This window comes from Somniosus microcephalus, chromosome 1 (genome assembly GCF_052327205.1).
Source record: "Somniosus microcephalus isolate GS21.2 chromosome 1, FLI_Smic_1.0, whole genome shotgun sequence".
In the NCBI taxonomy this organism is placed as follows: Eukaryota; Metazoa; Chordata; class Chondrichthyes; order Squaliformes; family Somniosidae; genus Somniosus; species Somniosus microcephalus.
The window spans coordinates 225,749,611-225,772,770 of NC_140987.1; the positions used below are offsets into that span (position 1 = coordinate 225,749,611).

The window sequence follows — 23,160 nt, forward strand, 5'->3', positions numbered from 1 at the left end:
GAACCTAATTTCTGGGCCAATATTTAAAGCCAAACTATGTTTCTTGCAGATTCTCTCACACACCTCTGTTTCTTTAGGTAAGGAAGTTGGACTCTTATTTCCAAATACAGGAACAATTTACTTCCATCATGGAGCCTGATTCAGTCACTGCTTTCCCAGCTCTGCACAATTGCTGGTGCTTCTCTATATAGGTGGCCCTGCTGTGGGAATTTATACCTTTCTCTTTTAAGTTATTCATCGTCATTCAAAAGTTCAGCACAACTAAGTCAAAACCCTTTGCCCAGCATGAGGCTAGGTTACTAATCTGTACCAAGATATCTTACACATTTTTAGCTCAGACAAAATCAACATTAAATCAAAGCAACAAAATCTTTCAGATGCGCTGTTCATTTAACAGTTCTTCCAGTATGTGACTCACAGTGTACAGGGGAATTACAGACCGGTAAGCCTGACATCGGTAGTGGGGAAAATGCTAGAGTCCATTATAAAAGATGTAATAGCAGAGCACTTGGAAAACAGTGACAGGATCGGACAAAGTCAACATGGATTTACAAAAGGTAAATCGTGCTTGACTAATCTACTGGAATTTTTTGAGGATGTAACTAGTAAAATAGAGAAGGGAGAACCAGTGGATGTGGTGTATTTGGACTTTCAGAAGGCTTTCGATAAGGTCCTGCATAAGAGATTAGCATGTAAAGTTAAGGTGCATGGGATTGGGGGCAAGGTATTGACTTGGATAGAGAACTGGTTCGCAGACAGAAAGCAAAGAGTTGGAATAAATGGGTCTTTTTCCCCAAGTGGCAGGCAGTGACTAGTGGGGTACCGCAGGGATCAGTCCTTGGACACCAGCTATTCACAATATATATTAATGATCTACACAAGGGAACTAGATGTAATATCTCCAAATTTGCAGACGACACAAAGCTGGGTGGGCGTGTGTGCTGTGAGGAGGATGCCGAGAAACTACAGGATGATTTGGACAGGTTGGGTGCTTGGGCAGAAGCATGGCAGATGCAATATAACTTGGATAAATGTGAGGTTATCCACCTTGGTGGCAAAAACAGGAAGGCAGATTATTATCTGAATGGCAATAGATTGGGAAAAGGGGAAGTGCAACGAGACCTGGGTGTCCTTGTGCACCAGTCGCTGAAGGTAAGCATGCAGGTGCAGCAAGCGGTTAAGAAGGCAAATGGTATGTTGGCTTTCGTAGCGAGAGGGTTTGAGTACAGGAATAAGGATGTCTTGCTGCAGTTGTACAAGGCCTTGGTGAGACCACATCTTGAGTATTGTGTGCAGTTTTGGTCACCTTATCTGAGGAAGGATGTTCTTGCCATGGAAGGAGTTCAGCGAAGATTCACCAGGCTGATACCTGGGATGGCAGGAATGACGTATGAGGAGAGATTGGGACGATTGGGCTTGTACTCGCTTGAGTTTAGAAGAATGAGAGGGGATCTCATTGAAACTTATAAAATTCTGACAGGACTGGACAGACTAGATGCAGGAAGGATGTTCCCGATGGTCGGGGAGTCCAGAACCAGGGGTCACAGTCTAAGGATAAGGGGTAGGCCATTTAGGACAGAAAATGAGGAGGAATTTCTTCACCCAGAGTGTGGTGAACCTGTGGAATTCTCTACCGCAGAAGGCAGTAGAGGCCAATACATTAAATATATTCAAGAAGGAGTTGGATATATTTCTTAAGGCTAAAGGGATCAAGGGGTATGGGGAGAAAGCACGGACTGGGTACTGAATTTGGATGATCAGCCATGATCGCATTGAATGGCGGAGCAGGCTCGAGGGGCCAAATGGCCTACTCCTGCTCCTATCTTCTATGTTTCTATGTTCTGTAATCAACAGAGTTTCTATCATATTAATTGCCTTTAGCTCTTCCTGCAGCTGATCCTCGGAAATATGGACTAGATTTAAGCCAGCTGTTACCAGGAATTCACTTTGCTACAATATGTTTTCACTATTGAACTCAGTACCACATTGCTCACTTTTCCAAACTTGTGCATCGGAGTATAGGGCACGCCCACTCTTCATTCAAAGGCAAAATTGTGCAGCATGCAGCAGACAATAATGACTCTGGTTGGCCTGTAAATCAACACCCTGGCCAACTGGTCCATACAACTGAATCATTCCTTCAGCATTCGTAAGGTGTGCTTGACAGTAACTCGAATTGTGTCATGGATCTCACGGTATCTGTGCTCTGCTGTTGTGTGGGGTTTGTAGTTATCAGCCATGGCTAAAAGGGTATTGTCTGGTCTCCCAACTACCACTTGTTCATTCTCAAGACTTTCAAATAATGCAGGCACTGGACTATTGCAGAATAAAATCATGGATGCACCCTGGATAACTGGCATTAACATGCAGGATCGCATTTCTGTGGTCTGAATAATTATGGAATGGTACCCCTTCCTGTTCACGTATGCATTCAAGTTGGTACGTGAATTCCTCTACTCTTGGGAAGCCTGCCCAGTGGTAAACATTCTTGGCCCTCTCCAGTTGGTCTCTTCTTTCCACTGGGAAAGTTATGATTCTGTTCCCCCTGACAAACATGGCATCAGTCACTTGCTTGGTAAAGAAAAAAGGACTTGCATTTATAGAGTGCCTTTCATGTCTTCAGGACATCCCAAAGTGCTTCACAGCCAATGAAGTACTTTTGAAGTGCAATCACTGTTGTAATGTAGGAAACGTGGCAACCAATTTGCACATAGCAAGCTCCCACAAACAGCAATGAAACAAATGATCAGATCATCTGTTTTAGGGACACTGGTTGAGGAATAAATGTTGGCCAGGATCACTCTTCTTCAAATATTGGTATGGGATCAAATGGGAACTCAGTTTAATGTCTCATCTGAAAGACAACGTTGGCCCAGAAATTCGGCTCTCCCTGGGTGAGTACGCACGGGGTACTCACCCGTAAGCCGAATGGAATTGTCAGTTTCCTGCATGCACTGCGCATGCACGGGAAACCGTCACTTCCGATCCTCTTACCGAAGAGGTTCAGAGGTCGAACGCGCGCGCAGGGGAGGCTGTGCGTGCGCTTTGAACTTAGGTTTTTTTTTTTTTTTACAGGTTTTCCCGGGAGGGTAAGCCTGCAGGATTTACACATTTAAAAAGCAGGCATAAGGCCTGCTTTTTGCAAGGTAAGTGGTCAATTAATTAAAATTAAAACATTTTTTCCACAGGTTTATTATTTTTAAATACTTTAAAGCAAGGTAAGTTTATTTTTAGTCCCGTTATAATATAAAATTATTTTTTTCAAAAATTTAAATTATTGTTTAAAATAGTTATTTAATGTAATTTATAGTTTATTTAAAAAGTGTGATTTAAAAAAAAAATTATTTGAAGGTTTACTGCTATTTTGGGCCCGTAGTATTTATAAGTTTTTACAGGTATACCTGTCAATCTTATGAATGGGCTTTTCCCTCCTCCGATTGGCTGCCCATGGCTCACGTGATCCCAGGGGACGCATCGCACTAACTACGCCCCTGGGACACGCAAGCACAGCGCGCCGGCAGCTGGGCCAGGCCCCGGAGCGGAATTCCATGGGGCCCTACAGCTCAACTGCCGGCGCGCAAGTGCAGGTCGGGGGCTTACACCCGCGGGAAGCCCCCGACCCGAATTTCTGGGCCATCAACTCCAACAGTGCAGCACTCCCTAGTACTACACTGAAGTGCCAGCCTAGAGTATGTACTCAAGTCTCTGGAATGGGACTTCAACCATGACCTACTAACTTAGAGGCAAGAGTGCCAAGGCCAACACCATATCTGTGGTGGCCTGGGTGGATCTTGTTGCCTAGAAGCTTAATGCTGTTATTACTTTCACAGCCATGGGAAGAGGCATCCGGTTCTCGAGGTCATCATAAGTCAGCCCACAGCAGATGGCATAGTTTGGTCACTGCCTTTATAATGAAGCATGTTTGACAAAAAAAAAGGACTTGTCTTACAAACCCAAGTAAGAGTAGCATGGTGTGCAAACTGGCTTAAACGTTCACTCCCTTTACCACCAGCGTACCGTGGCTGTAGTGTATACCATCTACAGGATGCACTGCCGCAACTTGTCAAGGCTTCTTCGGCAGCACCTCACAATCTCGCGACCCCCACCACCTAGAAGAACAAGGAAGCAGGTGCATGGGAACACCATCACCTCCAAATCACACACCATCCCGACTAGGACATAGATCATTGTTCCTTCATTGTCACTGGGTCAAAATCCTGGAACTCCCTATCCAACAGCATTGTGGGTGCACCTTCATCACACTGACTGCAGTGGTTTAAGAGGCAGCCCACCACCACCTTCTCAAGGGCAATGAGGGATGGGCAATAAATGCCAGCCTTGCCAGTGGCACCCACATCCAGAGAATGATTTTTGTTTTTTGAACACAGGGCCTTGGGTATTGACAGCATTTCTATGTTAAAAGCACTACATAAATGTTGTTAATTTATTTTTCTTCAATGATTGTATATTGTAGGTACACTTAACACTGTGCAGTATCACAGCCCCATCATTAACTGGACTTAGAAAGAAAGAAAATACTTGTATTTATATAGCACCTTTCTCGACCACTGGACGTCTCAAAGCGCTTTACAGCCAATGAAGTACTTTTGAAGTGGAGTCACTGTTGTAATGTGGGAAACGAGGCAGCCAAATTGTGCACAGCAAGCTCCCACAAACAGCAATGTGTTTTTGTTATGTTGATTGAGGGATAAATATTGGCCAGGACACCGGGGATAACTCCCCTGCTCTTCTTCAAAATAGTGCCATGAGATCTTTCCCATCCACCCAAGAGAGCAGACGGGACCTCAGTTTAACATCTCATCTGAAAGACAGCACCTCTGACAGTGCAGCACTCTCTCAGCAGTGCACTGTACTGGAGTGTCAGCCTAGATTTATGTGCTCAAGTTCCTGGAGTGGGACTTGAACCCACAACCTTCTGACTCAGAGGCAAAGTGTGCTACCCACTGAGCCACGGCTGACACATGAAAAATTTACCTGATTTCAGATGACAGGCTTCCTCCTCCGTAGAAAGGAACAAAAGTCTGCAGCTGCGGAACCTTTTCCTTTTTCTTTGTTGAACGCGAGTGCGAAGTGCTCTGTCTGCTTGCAACTTTATTTTGTCTGCATTAATAAAAGCATGAGAATTAGTCACTGAAAACTCCTTGCTACTTCTGATAATTGGAAGTTTTCCCAATAATGAGGCCTTTTCCCTAGAAGTTTGGGTCGAAGACTGATTAACTTTGGGCCGTATTTTCCGATCGGAGGCTTCCTGCGTGCAGAGGCCTCCGATCTGGAAAAAATCTACGGACTTACCGGAGGGCTCCCAAGGTCCGGACACTTCCGCTCCTGGGCCTCTCCAACTCAAAATGTGCAGGGATCACGTATCCCAGAGGTGCATGCAGTTCGCGAGCATCCCTGGGATCACGTGGGCCATGGGAAGCCAATAGGAGAAGGGAATCTCCCTTCATACACTTGACAGATAGACCTGTCAAATATATGAATGGAGATCACCCCAAAAACACTTTAAAACATTAAATAATTTTTTTTTAAATCACATTTTTAAAATTAGTTGAAATTACAATAAATTAAATATTTTAAACAAAAATTTAATTTTTTGAAAAAAAAAGTTTTTTACAGGGCTAAACATAAACTTACCTTTTTTTTAAAAAGTGTTTTTAAATGATAAATGAGTGAAAAATACTTTTTTTTAAAACTTTTTTCAAATCTTATGCTGGTAAAAGCAGGCCTTACGCTTGGAGGTTCTCCAGAAAGTGGAACTATCCGCCTGCAGAGGCCCTTCTCCAGGGCAGGCGTCAAGATGCTCTTGACAGATCGGAAATGCCAGTTTTCAGCACATGCGCTGTGCATGCCTGAAACCAGCATTTCTGATGTCCCTACGAGTGTGTACACAGCCCGTACACACCCATAGGGATCGGCCCAATGTCTCTTCACTAGGGTTTTTGAAAAGAAACTTAGAATGAAATTCATCAATTAAGATTTGTTTACGGTATTTTATATATACATTTTTCTTTCCCTTTTATCCAGTCCATTCGTGATGTGCACCATCCCCCAACAAAAGGGTGGGTGGATAACCTACTCCCTCCTAATGCCGCCTTGTATTCCAATAGTAAAAATATATGGAGTAAACATAGGCCTTGCTAGATGAAAAAAGACCACACTCCCATCTAGTTCATCTTCTATCATACTGGTGGTCACCTGATACAATGATAATGGAGTTGTTGACTAATCATAGCAATCAATCTCTATCAATTAGTCTACAACAGACCCAGACATGAGACGAGGAAAACCCCATGTGGTGGAGGGCTTTGGCGTAGTGGTTAGCACTGTTGCCTCACAGCGCCAGGGACCCGGGTTCAAATCTGGCCTCGGGCGACTGTCTGTGTGGAGTTTGCACATTCTCCCTGTGTCTGCGTGGGTTTCCTCCGGGTGCTCCGGTTTCCTCCCACAGTCCAAAGATGTGCAGGTTAGGTTGATTTGGCTATGATAAATTGACCCTTAGTGTTAGGGGATTAAATACGTGGGGTTACGGGAATAGGGTGGGATATGTGTCGGTGCAGGCTCGATGGGCTGAAATAGCCTCTATCTGCTCTGTGATTCTCTCTGATTTCTTCCTCACACCCCTTGAACAAATACTTGACTCCAGACAGGCTGAAACTCATTGCCAGGATATTCTCCCCACTTCCATGTACGTCTGTCAACAAATTAGCCGTAGTTGAGCTGAAACCTGTAGGAGAACACTATGAAACGTGGAGAAGTAGTGAGGATAGTGCAGTGCAATCCTGTAGGAAAGTTGAAATAGAACCTAGTACTGAAGGAGCAGGAGAATCTATTTAACTGCCCTCTGATTCAGGCAGTGCTGGCAAGGCCACTTTCATTGCCCATCCCCAGTTGCCCCGAGAAGATGGTGGTGGTTGCAACAAAGGAACAGGAATAGGCAAGTCAGTTCCAGCATTTAATTAAATCATGGCTGATCTGCACCTCAGCTCCATTTACCCACCTTGCTCCATATTCCAATACCTTAGCCCAACAATAATCTATCAATCACAGGCTTGAAGATTTCAATTGATCTAGCATTCACAGCCTTTTTGCGGAGTGAGTTCCAAACTTTCACTACCTTTTGTGTGAAAAAGAGTTTCCTGATTCCACTCCTAAATGGCTTAGCTCTAATTTTATTCTGCCTTCTTGTTCTGGTCGCCCCCACCAGGGGAAATAATTTATGTGTATCTACCCAAGCAAATGCCATTATCATTTTAAACACCTCAATTTGCTCACCCTGCAACCATCTAAACTCAAGAGAATACAAGCAAGGTTTATGCAACCTGTCCTCATAATTAACCCTTTAAGCCATGTGTCATTCTGGTGAATCTGCACTGTACTCGTTCCAAGGCCAATATATCTTTCCGGAGATTTGGTGCCCAAATCTGAATGCAATACTCCAGACGGAGTCTGGCCAAAACTCTACAACTGAAACATCACTTCCTCAATTTTTTACTCAAGCCCCTTGATATAAAGGCCAACATTCCATTAGCCTGTTGGTTACTTTTTGTTCCTTTTAGTGGTCTGTGCACATGGACACCCAAATCCCTTTTCTCCTCTAAAACTCCTAGGCCTAGAAATTCAGTATCGCCACGTTTGGGGTGCTACAGCCAGGCGTTCGCTAAATTTAGCGCCTGGCGCAACTTAGCACCACCTTCGCCGAAATTGAGTTGCATCGCCCCAAGAGGATGCTGCTGCGCTAAAGCAGGCGATGCACGACTATCATAAGGCGCTAAGCCGGCGAGCCGAGGCGCTAACACCGAGGGCGGGCGCAGCACAGGTACGGCGAGTTGCTGATTGAAGGCAGACACGCTGGCGCCGGTCAGCACTTAAAGGGGGAGGGTCGATTTGTTTGGCTACCACACCCTGCACACTGCAGCCCTGAAGCAAGGCCTGACCATTGCTGGTTCAACAGTTTAACGCCGAGGACAATGGAGAAGGCTAGGGAGCGAGCGGAGCGCTTCAGCGAGGGTGCCCTGAGGCTACTGGTTGGCGCAGTGGAGCGCAGGCGACCTGTCCTCTTCCCTGACAGTGGGAGGAGGCCGCTTCCCAGCGAGTACCGAAAAGCCTGGAGGAAGGTGGCAAACAGGGTGACCAACAGCATGGTTGCCAGGACTCCAGTTCAATGCAGAAAAAAGTTCAACGACCTCACTCGGGTTGTCAGGGTGAGTACCCTTTCCACTATCCTCTTCATCCCTGCATGTGCGCCTAAGTTTCTGGCCAAAGGGACCTGAAAGCCCCAATGCCCAGCCCTCATCCAAGAGCTATGGGACTCTCATGAAAACCACTTGCACATTCAGCACTTTACGCACGGTCAGGGCTATTCCACCATGGGAGGCAGTGCAGGCAAGATCAGGGTTTGACACCGTCAGGGCTATTCCACCATGGGAGGCAGTGCAGGCAAGATCAGGGCTTGACACTGTACTTAGGAGGCCGTCCTTTCTCTTGCAGGGCAAGCTGGCCCACAATCGCAGGCAGCAGCTACGGACCAGGGGAGGCCGTCCTGACCTGAAAGAGCTCAGCGACCTGGAGCAGCGTGTGGTGCGCATTATGGCAGGCCAGCTGATTGGCCCCGTCGCCAGTGGAGATGCCGACCCTGTTCTGGACAGCAATGGTAAGGTCATCACCTTTTTGACCTTTCTCTTTCCACTTGTGCCTCACACCAGTATCCTTTGCCACTATCGAACCAATGCAGTGCATAGCAGCACTCATGCCTCCCTCGCTGCCGCCCTGTCCTCACTCTAAAGCAACTCTTGTGCCTCCCTGCTTTCAGATGCTGATTTGCCAAGTGAGGAGGCGGCCCCTCAAGCTGCCACTGTCAGTGATTCTGAATTTGAGGAGGAGGAGGAAGAGGAAGCCGGCCCATCAGTGCCACCCTCAGCCCAGGCAGCCCATGGCCATGATGGGGACATGTCTTCCCTGGAGGGGAGCAGGGGGGGGAAGGGTCTGAGGAGAGTGAAGCCCCGGGGCCCAGCGGGCTGCAGCAATGTGGGAGGGGTGGGGAAGCTCGGCGGCCTTCTCCCCAGAGGGTGAGTGCGGCCTCCAGTACTGCTACGGTGAGCGCAGAGGAGGTGCGGCTCCTTGGTGAAATGGGCACCCAGGCTGAGCGCAGGCACATTGAGTTCATGGCTGCAGTGGCAAGGATGCCTGACTCCATAGAGTCACTGGCAAGGAGTGTTCAGGAATTCGGGGCAGCACAGGCCAGGAGTCTGCAGGACTTCGCGGCAGCACAGGCGGCTTCCAGCCAAGTGCTCAGTCGTGCCGTGCATTCACTGGCTGGTCTGATGCAGACACAGATCAGGGCCACACGGGCACTAACTGCTGCCACCCTCGCTGGATCGGCCAGGCATCGCCGGGGCCCTTGCCGCGCCACAGCAGCCCAGCAGTCTGTGCTTCAGCAGATTGCTACGCATGCTGCAGTGCTGGCCTGTGCGAGTGCCAGTGTATCAGCCGACTAGGGAGTGCCTGTGCTCTGTCAGATTGGCAGCATTCCTGCTGCCAACACTGTCACTCCTCCACTTCTCCATGCAGAGTTGGAGCAGTCAGCAGCCGGGCCCTCCAGGCCCAGAGCTGGTCCAGGCCATCCCCGAAGGGCATCTGCCGTCTCACCATCTGACCCTCAGCAGCCTTCCCTCAGCCTTGCTGCAGCCACTGGGGTCCCATTGACGAGGAGCTGCAAGGCGGGAAGGGGCCACTTGCGGAAGCGAGGCAGATCACCCTCGCAGGGGAAAAAGTAGAAGGTGTGGCCAAATGTTGTGTTTATATATGAAGGCCGAGAATGTTTTTTTTAATATATGAAGGCCGACAATGTTGTGTTTGTTTTTTATATGAAGGCCGAGGATCATGGTCATTTTTGTTTAACTGTTTTTTTCATTTTCTGAAGGTTGTGAGAGCCAGTTATGTCTCTGACTGTTTTTTGGGGGGTTTATCTGAATTAGTTTGTCATGCGGGAAGGGCACAGAGTTTGCACAATAAAAATTCCTTATTCACATTGTCCATGTTTGCACTTTGAACTATTTGTTGCCTTGACCGGCTGAGGATTTACAAAGCGGCTCCATTCATGTTCTTTCATTGGCACAAGCCATTCCCTGAGAGGGGGCCTAGAACCGAGTTGCAATAAGCCGCCGACGGACGGCCCTTGCACTTTGTGCCTCCCTCCCGTCTTGGTGCTCCTCCTCCTCCTCCTTCTCTGGTGGTCCTCCAATGTCTGCTGGCAGTGGCTAAGTCCTGAGGATAGCCAGGTTGTGCAGCATGCAGCACACTACAACGAAATGGGAGACTCGCTCAGGCGAGTATTGTAAGGCTCCTCCGGAACGGTCCAGACAGCGGAACCGTTGCTTGAGCATGCCGATTGCGTGCTCAATGATGTTGCTGGTAGCTTGATGGCTGTCATTGCATCGCTCTTCAGCAGGGGTGCTGGGCGCACGGAGCGGGGTCATCAGCCAGGTGCACAAAGGATAGACCTTGTCCCCGAGAAGCCATCCTCGTGGGTGAGCCTGGGCTTCAAAAATGTCTGCCACAGAAGTCTGGCGCAGGATGAAGGCATCGTGGCTGCTGCCTGGAAAGTGGGCATTGACAGCTAGTATGAGCTGCCTGTGGCCACACACCAACTGGACGTTGAGCGAATGGTAGCCCTTCCGGTTGCGGTAATCCTCGGCATTCTCTAGAGGTGCCTGCAAAGCCACATGCGTGCAGTCAATGGCGCCCTGGAGCATGGGGAAGCCCGCTATTCTTCCAAATCCCATTGCACGCTCTTGCTGCTTGTCCAGGGTCATGGGGAAGGAGATGTACTGACGTCTCCTTCTGAAAAGGGCATTGGTCACCTGGCAGATGCAGCAATGTACCACGAACTGGGAGATGTTGGCAATGTCCCCAGTAGCGGATTGGAAGGAGCCGGTGGCATAGAAGTTGAGAGCCACCGTCACCTTCACTGCCACCGACAGAGATGTCCTGCTCCTCAGCTGTGGCTGCAGATCTCTGCGAAGCAGGTGGCAGATCTCAGTGACCACCTCCCTTCTGAATCGCAGCCTCCGAACACACTGCTCCTCAGACATGTTCAGATATGAGAACTGCTGGCGGTATACCCTGGGTGGGTAAGGCCTCCTGTGCCGACACCTGTTGGCCCTTCTCCGCCTGGCCATGATTGGCACTCTCTCACGGCGTCTCTGAGCCCTTTGAATGCAATGCAGAAAGCCAACGTTTCCACCCATTGCAGCCCCCATTATATGTGGCAACTCTAGGCTATGGCACTGAAAGTTAAATCCAAGTGCAAAGCTCTGGCCTGAAGCCAGAAGTACCTGTGCGAGCGCTGAGTCAAAGCAGAAAGCGCTCTCCTTTTGTCTCTCTCCAAATATCCGTCTCTCACACAGAAGGATTGGCACAAAATGGCTGCCACTTATAATGCAGGAGGAGTCCCCTTTAAATAGCGCCCCCCCGCGCCGACTGGGAACCGTCCCCCTCTACCAGTCGCTGGGGGCGCCAGGCGCACAGAAGGGGGCGCCACTGAAGTTCCGGATCGGGGCGCACCAAGGGCGTTGCACCATGAAATGATGTCACGATCTGCGCGCGCAGCTGAGCGGGCGCTGCGGTTTTGCGCCGCCGCTAAATCTTGACTGAAGTTCGGAGAGGCGCAGATCGCACCCCGCCCGGGCGCTAGCCGCTTAGCGCCCCACTTCTCCTCCTCCCAAGGTGCTAGCGGCTGCCGCTAACAACTGAATTTCTAGACCCTAGTCTCTCATCATTAAAAAAATATTCTGATTGGTCTTTCGCAGATCCAAAGTGGATAACCTCACACTTTCCTACATTGTATTCTATCTGCCACTGTTTTGCCTTCTCCTTGAATCACCGCTTCTCAGTCAAACTCTAAATGCTGTCCCGGTCCTATTGTAGGCCAACATGGGCTCCTTTATACAGGCGTGCAATGTGCCTTTGACTTGACTGATTTTCCGATATTCACTGTGCACAGGCGATCCAGTGCACCCGGATGTGAACCCAAGAAAATCTCCCCTTTCCTGTCCACTAGGTTTTTTTTTTTAAGTCTTTTTAACCAACTTTTAAAATCTTGCAAAAGGCACCTTTTGCCCAGAGGTTTCGACCAACATCATCATTTTAAGCTTTTAAACAACTGTGCTTGTACTTCTAACTTTGTTTTTGCCCCTCTTTCCTTCAATCCGTTAAATGGAGCTTGGATCCAAAATACCACAGCGAGTCGATCACAAATTGGAGATGCACTTGATATTGTAAAATGTCCAAATTAGGCATTAACACATCATTAGTCGATATTGGTCAATAAATCTGTATTTTTAGTTAATTAATTAGTCAATACATTTAAGTTAACTAGGCAAATGCAAACTTCTACTTTTTTCAGCTACGTCAAGTGGATATATTAATGACCGTTACTGGCATGCTTCACAGATAAAATCTTACTACAAGGGAGTAATTATTAGCCTTCACCGTCTGGACAGTTATCTGACGGAGCTGATCACACACCCATTGTAGAACTGATTTCAATGGGATGACAATCAGGCAGGGTCTGTACCAGTGAGCAATCTGCCCCGCCAGATTAACACCCAGGCCGTGAGGATGAAAGTTACCCCTCCCCCAACAGCTTTTCTCCCTTTTTATGATTTTTATTGACGTTGTGCTGAATAAAACAACATTTTCTCAAAACTCAAATGCGAGACCAAACCAGAGCCTGCTGTCCTCCTTGACGCTGGCACAGCAGCTAATTCAAAGAGAAAAATTAATCCTGGGCCTAATCGGTTTTTCCCCCTATGATGTATTTGAGTGCGCTTACATTGTCTCCAGCTGTAGGATCTCCAGCTGTTGCTTCATAGACTCCAGAAGTAGCTCATTTTTGTATTCTTGTGCCTGAAGCTCTGCCAACATTTTCTCCACTTGTGAAGAGGTCTTGCTTTTTTCAGACAATTCATTTAATCTTCTCACAATCTCTGTAGTGAAATTACAAATGCTAAATCTCTGTGGCGATCTCTATAAATCTACCTATAATAAAAAGTATACCTTATAGAAAGCCAAAATGACTCACAATACTTAAACATTAGTTATTCTCCTTGTCAGCCTTGGCTCAGGCGGTAGCACTTTTGTCTGAGACAGAAGGTTGTGGGTTCAAGCCCCACTCCAAACACTGGGGCACATAATCCAGGCTGACACCTTAGTGCAGTATTGAGGGAGCGCGCCACTGTCAAAGGTGCTGTCTTTTCAATCAGATGTTAAACCGAGGCCCCAGCCGCCCTCACCGGTGGACGAAAAGATCCCATGGCGCAAGAAGGTCAGGGGAATTCTTGCGGTGTTCTGGTCAACATTTATCCTTCAATCAACGTTACTATAAACGTGTTATCTGGTTATATCTGCTGTTTCTGGGATCTTGCTGTGCGCAAATTGGGTGCCACGTTTCCCTATATCACAAGTGACTACACTTCAAATGTACTTAAATTGGCTGTGTAGCACTTTGGGATGTCCAGAGGTCAAGAAAGGCAAGGGGCTAAAAATTGAGTATAGCCCCATTTGGGGCGCCAGCCTCGCCAGGGCGCTAAAAGTAGCGCCCCGGAAGCATTCGCGGTCGCCCGCTGGAAATTGAGTGGTAGCGCCCCAAAGGGAAGTGCGGCACTACTGGAGGTGCCCCGCATCCCTCTTGGGGCGCTGCGACTGAATATCGTGGCGCAACGTGCCGCAGCGCCACACGCTGCAGCATTGCAGGCCTTCCTCCCCTTCTTAAAGGGGAGGGGCCTTGTTCAGTGCAATCTGGGGCCCAGCTGGGCCCCCGAGGATCGCGAGTGCAGGCAAAAGAGCCCGGCACCGAGGAGAAGTACCGGGCTCTTGGAACGCAGCCAGCACTCCGTGGGGTGGGGGGGGGCGGTTTCAGGAGGCCGGGGACGGGAGCGCAGGCAGGTGCTGGCAGGCGGCCAACAACAAAAATGGCCGCCCCGTACCTCTCCTTTAATTTGCGCCTCCCCGGCCGCAGGTAGACCCTCCTGAACCAGTCGGATATAGCGTCCGGCGGTAAATCAGGGGGCGCTTCCAAATATCGCGGCCGGGGCATCAGCGGGGCGCTGCGCACACCGATGATGTCATCGGTAATGGCTAACGCCACCACTAGCGTCCCGCGGAATTTAGCGGGAGGTGTGGACAGTGTCGCGTCCGGGCGCCAGTTGGCTTGTGACCCACTAAGCGCCCTCTTAAGGCGCTAATGGGTGGCGCAACCAACTGAATTGCACACCCAAGGTCTTTCTTTCTTGATGTGTTTTTTTTTTAGGGGCGGGGTGTCCCACATCACACCAGAAAAATAAAGGCCCAAAGTATTTAAATAGTTCACAAATACACAAGAGCTAGTTCACAAATCCAAACAGTAATGCGGAGGTTGGGGATGGCATTAAAAGGGAAATTAGTGAAGCGTGCAATAAGGGCACAGCAGTCATCATGGGTGACTTTAATCTACATATAGATTGGGCTAACCAAATTAGTAACAATACTATGGAGGAGGAATTCCTGGAGTGCTTACGGGATGGTTTCCTGGACCAATATGTTGAGGAACCAACCAGAGATCAGGCCATCTTAGACTGGGTATTATATAACGAGAAAGGATTAATTAGCAATCTTGTTGTACGAGGCCCCTTGGGTCGGAGCGATCATAATATGATCGAATTCTTCATTAAGATGGAGAATGAAGTAATTGACTCAGAGACTAGGGTCCTGAATTTAAATAAAGGAAACTACGATGGTCTGAGGCGCAAATTGGGTAGGATTGATTGGGGAATGTCACTCAAAGGGTTAACAGTGGATAGGCAATGGCAAACATTCAAAGACCGCATGGATGAACTACAGAATTTGATCATCCCAATTTGGCATAAAAATAAAACAAAAAAGGTGACTCAACCGTGGCTAACGAGGGAAATTAGGATTAGCATAAGATCCAAGGAGAAGACATATAAATTGGCCAGAAAAAGCAGTAATCCAGAGGATTGGGAGCAGTTTAGGATTCAACAAAGGAGGACAAAGGGATGAATTAAGAAAGGGAAAATAGAATATGAGAGTAAGCTTGCAGGGAATATAAAAACTGACTGTAAAAGCTTTTATAGATATGTGAAGAGAAAAAGATTGGTGAAGTCAAGCGTAGGTCCCTTTCAGTCAGAATCAGGGGAATTTATAATGGGGAACAAAGAAATGGCAGACTAATTAAATACATATTTTGGTTCTGTCTTCACAAAGGAGGACACAAATAACCTCCCAGAGATGTCGGGAAACATAGGGTCTGATGAAAGGGAGGAACTGAAAGAAATCAGTATTTGTAGGGAAATGGTGTTAGGGAATATGATAGGATTGAAGGCCGATAAATCCCCAGGGCCTGATAATCTACATCCTAGGGTACTTAAGGAAGTGGCCCTAGAAATAGTAGATGCATTGCTGATCATCTTCCAACATTCGATGGAATCTGGAACAGTACCCATGGATTGGAGGGTAGCTAATATTACCCCACTATTCAAAAAAGGTGGTAGAGAGAAAACGGGGAATTACAGACCGGTAAGCCTGATATCGGTAGTGGGGGAAATGCTAGAGTCCATTATAAAAGATGTAATAGCAGAGCACTTGGAAAACAGTGACAGGATCAGACAAATCGTGCTTGACTAATCTACTGGAATTTTTTGAGGATGTAACTAGTAAAATAGATAAGGGAGAACCAGTGGATGTGGTGTGTTTGGACTTTAAGAAGGCTTTCGATAAGGTCCCACATAAGAGATTAGCGTGTAAAGTTAAGGCACATGAGATTGGGGGCAAGGTATTGACTTGGATAGAGAACTGGTTGGCAGATAGAAAGCAGAGTCGGAATAAACGGGTCTTTTTCCCCGTGTGGCAGGCAGTGACTAGTGGGGTACCGCAGGGATCGGTCCTTGGACCCCAGCTATTCACAATATATATTAATGATCTGCACAAGGGAACTAGATGTAATATCTCCAAATTTGCAGATCATACAAAGCTGGGTGGGCGTGTGTGCTGTGAGGAGGATGCCGAGAAACTACAGGATGATTTGGACAGGTTGGGTGATTGGGCAGAAGCATGGCAGATGCAATATAGCGTGGATAAATGTGAGGTTATCCACTTTGGTGGCAAAAACAGGAAGGCAGATTATTATCTGAATGGCAATAGATTGGGAGAAGGGGAAGTGCAATGAGACCTGGGTGTCCTTGTGCACCAGTCGCTGAAGGTAAGCATGCAGGTGCAGCAGGCGGTTAAGAAGGCAAACGGTATGTTGGCCTTCGTAGCGAGAGGGTTTGAGTACAGGAACAAGGATGTCTTGCTGCAGTTGTACAGGGCCTTGGTGAGACCACATCTTGAGTATTGTGTGCAGTTTTGGTTGCCTTATCGGAGGAAGGATATTCTTGCCATGGAAGGAGTTCAGCGAAGATTCACCAGGCTGATACCTGGGATGGCAGGAATGACGTATGAGGAGAGATTGGGACGATTGGGCTTGTACTCGCTTGAATTTAGAAGAATGAGAGGGGATCTCATTGAAACTTATAAAATTCTGGCAGGACTGGACAGACTAGATGCAGGAAGGATGTTCCCGATGGTCAGGGAGTCCAAAACCAGGGGTCACAGTCTAAGGATAAGGGGTAGGCCTTTTAGGACAGAAATGAGGAGGAATTTCTTCACCCAAAGAGTGGTGAACCTGTGGAATTCTCTACCACAGAAGGCAGTAGAGGCCAATACATTAAATATATTCAAGAAGGAGTTGGATATATTTCTTAAGGCTAAAGGGATCAAGGGGTATGGGGAGAAAGCAGGGACCGGGTACTGAACTTGGATGATCAGCCATGATCGCATTGAATGGCGGAGCAGACTCGAGGGGCCGAATGGCCTACTCCTGCTCCTATCTTCTATGTTTCTATGTAAGTTCAGCATTTTGAAATATTCAAACGATTTTTAAGCCTGTGTGGAACAATGCCTCATTTGATGGTGAAGGCAGAGTCATGCCCTGTGTATAAGGGACTATGCAACACAGGATACTAGAAAGTGACTGTACACAAACTAGCAGCACATTTACTAAGCTCTAGCTTATTGATTGTAAGGTATGGCTCAAGATATAGGCCTAGAAATTGAGGTTGCGCTGCGCCGGGGCTTAACGCCGGAAATTTAGCGCCGGTGCTAAGTCGCGCTGTGCGCGCCAAAAATTCAGTAGCGCCGCGCCCAAACGGCTGCCGGCGCTACTGAAGGCTGTTTGCGCCTGAAAACTGGCGCTACGCGCCGCATTGCGGTGCTATTCCGGCGCTGCGGCGCCCGATGCGGTGCGGCAGGCTCGGGAAGTGCAGGCCTCCTCCTTCAGTTAAGGAGGAGCTGCCTGCACCCGGCCGCGGCCCGCGCAAATCTCTGCAAAAATGAGCCCGGCACCTCGGACAAGTGCCGGGCTTACATCTGTTCCGGGGGGGGTGGGGGAAGAAGTCCGGGGAGGGAGCTGCGGGCAGGCGGCCGGCGGGAAAGCGGCCGGCCGCCGCGCCTCCTTAAAGCGCCGGCGCAGACTCCGGCAACACTCGTTTGCCGGAGTCTTAGTTGCGGCTGCCACTGGCGAGGCGGCCGCAACTGAATTTCGGCTTGGGGCCGGGTTACCACGGCAACCGGGACGCTGCGCACACCGATGACGTCATCGGTGCCGGCGCAGCGCTACCGGTCTACCGCGGCGGAAGGGCCCCAGGCAATTTCGGCGCCGGCGCCAATTGCAGCGCTAGGCCCTCTAGCGCCGCAAAATCGGCGCTAAGGGCACTCAATTTCTAGGCCATAGAGTCCTAGAAAAATCAACAGGGTTACAGAACAAAGTCACCTGATCATGTCAGGGCTCCAGTTGTGACCACTGCAGAACCATAACGGAAGATAATTCTATCTAGAACAAAACGTTAATTCATTCTGACAGAGATGACAGGTTGAATAATAAACTTCAGCAGTTACTATTGTTCTGCATTGAGACAAGACATTTAAATTATAAAAATGTCCTATTTCCATTTCAGGACTACATCAGGTAAGACATTTGCCAGAAACCCACGGTGTTGGCGAGAGAACTAATGCAACATTTCTTTAATAAATAGAATTAGACAGTAGCCCTTTATCAAATGTGAAGCTGTCTTTGTTGCATTGTGACGATTTTCCAGTGATCAGCTTTGTATTACTATTGACCGAATCTCGGGATTTACCTGTTCTCTGTTCCTCTAGTTCCTTGTTGCGAGATAATATACCAGTGATATGGTTTGCATGATCCTGCGCCAGGTTCTGCAACTGGTTTTTGTGTTCCCGCATCCACTGCTTTCTGGGGCTAGGGCCATCCTGAGATTTAAGACATAAGACAAACTGTTAGTAGATAGATTCTTACTCTGGTACTTTTGATAACCTGACATTTTTGTCAAAAAGAAATTGCAGTGGCTTGTAATGGTTGAATGTGGTTTTGGATCCTCAGACACCAAGGGCTGGATTTTCCAAGCCCCGAGGAGGCGGGCATGGAGGCAGGACTGCTGGTAAAGTAGCAGAAAGTGGGGGTGGATGGCAAACCATGCCCTTTTGCCAGGAGGCGGGACAATATGCTGCTTCGGGTCCCATCTCCTAGAGGCGGGAAAGGCATTAAATACTTTTAACTGCCTGTTAACAAGCAGAAAAAATAATTAGTGCCATTTTACCTTCACAGGTGAAGGCTTCCCGACCTTGGAGAACCCCGCCGGGTTGGAGGAGACGTGAAGGAGGTCTGTGGGGGTCAGAGGCACCTGGAAGTAAGATGTAGAGGTGAGTGATGGGTGCAAATATGGAGTGGTAAGTATGTAAGGTGAGTGATAAGTGTAAAAAAATGTTCACTTACCTTGTTTTCTTCCTACAGCCTTCATCCTCTCTGGATCGGGAGACTGACATCCTCGTTGTCGATTTCACAGACTGGCTGTTGGATCCTCCGAACCAACAGCCATCTGAAATCGACAAAGTTGAAAGGTTTGATGAGTCCTGAACACAAGGACTCATCAAACTACAGAGAATGTCAGTGTTTGACAGCTTCACAGAGTTGTCAAACGCTGACATTTCTTCTTCCAAGAAGTCTTGACAGATAGCACGTCTGACGTTGATGTGCTCGGTCAGTGACTTCCTCCCTAATTGGCCTGCTGAGCCCACTTTACCAGGTCAATCAGGGGAAAATCCCTCTGGTTGGTCAGACGAGGATGGAGGCGGGACATTGACACAACAAGCAGCAGTCCCACCTCCAATTCATCTCCATTGAGAAAATCCTGTCCCAAATTTCCAATCCTGACAACAGTAGGCCATTTCAGTAGTACAGACAGAGCAAGAATACACTGTTTCAGGTAAGACAATACTAAGCATTAAGGACTACCCTTAATTACCTTCCTACAACAGTGATTATACATGCAGTTTACAGAATAAAAAAATCAGAGGCATTCTGGGCGATCAAGCTTCTGAATATGGAAATTCACTAAGCACTGGTGGATTTAAAAGGTGAAGAAGATTCTGTCTGACAAACAACCTTTACTTTCTTGAGGATGTTACAGAGCAAATGCAGAGAGGTATGTTATCTTTAGACTTGCCATAGACTTGGAACTTTGTCATAGACTTAGCGAGTCTATGATGAAGTTCCACATAAAAGACTTCTAATTAGACTGAAAGTCAGAGTAGAACACATGACTGGATAAGAAACTAATTAAAAACAGGAAAACAGATCATTTGTGAGAGGTGTAGAGTCAGACTAAAGTGTGAGATGATGAATGGAGGCCCACAAGAGTCAGTGCTTGGATCCTTATTATTTCTAATCTGCATCAATGACCTTGATATCAAAACCAACCGTGAGCTGGTCAAACCTACTGATAAAACAAAACATTTTTTTAAAAAGATATGCATGGCAGCAGGTCAGAACAGTACAGGTTCAGGGTTGTAAAGGGCAAATTTTGGACAGCTATCAGGAGGTATTTCTTTACACAGAAGGGGACCAACAGCTGAAATGGGTTGCCAGGAAAGGTGCTCAAGGCCTGGACACTCGACTCAGTTAAGAAACATCTCAAAGTTGTATTGGGAAGATAGTAGAGTTGGTATTCTGGAACAATAAGAATGTAAGAACTCACACATTCCCAGAATGTCCCAAAGCACATCTCTTCTTAGGCAGTCCCTCGGAACCGAGGATGACTTGCTTCCACATTAAAGAGTTCTCAAGTGACTGATGAGTCCAATGCGGGACCTACAGTCTCTGTCACAGGTGGGGCAGATGGTGGTTGAAGGGGCGGGTGGGTGGGGTGCTTGGGGTGACGTGCGCTCCTTGCGCTTGGCTTCTACTTGCTCCCGGCAAAGAGACTCGAGGTGTTCGGCGCCTTCTCGAATGCTTCTCCTCCACTTTGTGCGGTCTTGGGCCAGGGATTCCCAGGTGTCAGTGGGGATGTTGTACTTTTTCAAGGAGGCTTTGAGGGTGTCCTTGGAAGCATTTGCTCTGCCCACCTGGGGCTTTCTTGACGTGCCGGAGCTCAGTGTAGAGCGCTTGTTTTGGAAGTCTCGTATCGGGCATGCAGACGATGTGACCCATCCATCAGAGCTGACTGAACATGGTCAAAGCTTTGATGCAGGGGATGTTGGCCTGAGCGAGAACACTGACGTTGGTGCACCTATCCTGCCAATGAATTTGCAGGATCTTGTGGAGACAGTGTTGGTGGTACCTCTCCAGTGCTTTGAGGTGCCTGCTGTACATGGTCCATGTCTCTGAGGCATACAGCAGGGCGGGTATCATTGCTGCTCTGTAGACCATGAGCTTAGTGCCGGGTTTGAGGTCCTGGTCTTCAAACACTCTCTTCCTCAGGCGACCGAAGGCTGCACTGACACACTGAAGGCGGTGTTGGACTTCGTCATCGACGTCTGCCTTTGTTGACAGTAGGATCCCGAGGTCTGGAAAGTGGTCCATTTTTTCCAAGGCATTGTCGTGAATTTTGATAATCAGGGGGCAGTACTGTGTGGCGGGGGCAGGTTGGTAGAGGACCTTTGTCTTACGGATGTTTAGTGTAAGGCCCATGCTCTCGTATGCTTCGGTGAAGGGGTTGACGATGGTTTGGAGTTCAGCCTCCAAGTGAGCACAGACGCAAGCGTCGTCTGCATACTGTAATTAGACGACAGAGGATGGGACGACCTTGGATCTGGACTGGAGGCGACGGAGGTTGAACAGTTTCCCGTTTGTTCTGTAAATTAGCTCCACTCCAGCGGGGAGCTTACTGAGGGACAGATGGAGCATTGCAGCACGGAAGATCGAGAAGAGCATTGGTGCGATGACACAGCCTTGCTTGACCCCGATTCTTACGTGAATTGGGTCTGTGGTGGAACCGTTGGTCAGGATCACGGCTTGCATGTCGTCATGAAGTAGGCGGAGGATGATGACAAACTTTTGAGGGCAGCCGAATTTGAGGAGGACACTCCATAATCCCCCACGGTTGACAGTGTCGAAGGCCTTTGTGAGATCAAAGAAGGCCATGTACAGTGGTTGGTGCTGTTCCCTGCATTTCTCTTGTAATTGACGAGCGCTGAAGATCATGTCCATTGTGCCCCTTAGTGGGCGGAATCCGCATTGCAACTCTGGGAGGAGCTCTTCGGCCACTGTGAGAAGGCGATTAAGGAGGATTCTTGCGATGACTTTCCCTGTGGCAGACAGCAGGGAAACTCCTTTGTAATTGCCGCAATCGGACTTGTCACCTTTCTTGAAGATGGTCACAATTACGGCGTCTCTGAGATCCCCTGGCATGCTCTCCTCCTTCCAGGTAAGAGAAATGAGTTCATGAATTCACGCCAGTAGTGCTTCTCCGCCATGCTTTAGTGCCTCAGCGGGGATTCCATCTGCTCCTGAGACCTTGTTGTTCTTCAGTTGTCGGATGGCCTTTTTAACCTCACCACGGGCTGGGGTTGTGCTGAGATGGTGGCGGGTAGCATGCTGCAGGATGGAGTTGAGGACACTCGCGTCGGAGAGAGTCTTGGTTAAGGAGATCTTCGAAGTGCTCCTTCCAGCGGGCACGGACTGCCTCTCTGTCCTTGACGAGTACCTCTCCGTTCTTGGCCCGCAGTGGGGTAGGACCTTGGGTGCTTGGGCCGTAGGCGGTCTTGACTGCGCTAAAGAATCCACGCACATCGTGGTTGTTGGCTAGCTGCTGGCTCTCCTGCACTTTCTCCACCCACCATCTGTTCTTTAGGTCGCGAGTTTTTTGTTGGACCTCGGCCTTCAGGCTTCTGTAGAGCTGCTTTCTTGCTCTCGAGTTCTGTTGCTGTTTCCAGATCAGGAATGCCTTGCGCTTGCGGCTTATTAGCTCCTGGATCTCCTGGTCGTTCTCGTCGAACCAGTCTTGGTGTTTCCTGGTTGAGTGACTGAGCGTCTCTTCACAGATGCTGATTATGGAGGCCTTGAGTGCAGACCAGGTGCTGTGGACACTCTGTGGCCTAGAAATTGAGTGGGCTTAGCGCCCAATTAGTGGCGCTAGAGGGCCTTGCGCCGGACTTATAGCTGTTTTGCAAATTGACTTGGGCCTTACCATCGGCGTTAGCCGGTAGCGCTGCGCCGGCACCGATGACGTCATCGGTGTGCGCAGCGTCCCGGTTGCCGTGGTAACCCGGCCCCAAGCCCAAATTCAGTTGCGCCCGCCTCGCCCGTGGCAGGCGCAACTAACGAAAGTGAAAAGTGTTCTTACATGCCTTTGCGCCGGCGCATAAAGGTGGAGCGGCAGCCGGCCGCGTTCCCGGCGGCCGCCTGCCCGCACCTCCCTTCCCGGACTCCTGCATCACCCCCCCCCCCGCGGCCCTGATGAGTGTGTGCTGCGAGCCCGGCACTTCCCCGAGGTGCCGGGCTCAGATGTCAGGGGAATCCACCGGACAGTTGTCGGCTGCAGGCAGCTCCTCCTTAACAGAAGGAGGAGGCCTGCAGTACCCCAGCCTGCCGCACCGCATCGGGTGCCGCAGCGGGGGATTAGCGCCGCAATCCTGCAGTCAGCGCCCATTGGGAGGCGCTGACACCCTCCAGTAGCGCCCGCAGCCGTCTGGGCGCGGCGCTACTGAATTTTTGGCGCGCGCAGTGGGACTTAGCGCCGGCGCAAAATT

The 23,160-nt window shown here is 48.8% G+C and overlaps 1 protein-coding gene across 3 annotated transcripts in view; it reads right to left on the reverse strand.

The window, feature by feature from the left end:
- LOC147124650 (coiled-coil domain-containing protein 17-like) overlaps window positions 1–23,160 on the reverse strand; it is a 175,505-nt gene that overhangs the window by 33,703 nt on the left and 118,642 nt on the right. For 2 of the 3 annotated variants that reach the window (XM_085990957.1, XM_085990950.1), the window contains exons 3-5: window positions 18,255–18,384; window positions 12,854–13,007; window positions 4,996–5,121 (exon numbers count right to left, since the gene is read on the reverse strand). In XM_085990957.1, the coding sequence (XP_085847083.1) occupies window positions 4,996–5,121; window positions 12,854–13,007; window positions 18,255–18,384 (410 nt within the window). The remainder of the gene's footprint in view (window positions 1–4,995; window positions 5,122–12,853; window positions 13,008–18,254; window positions 18,385–23,160) is intronic. The other variant, XM_085990967.1, reaches the window with a different exon arrangement.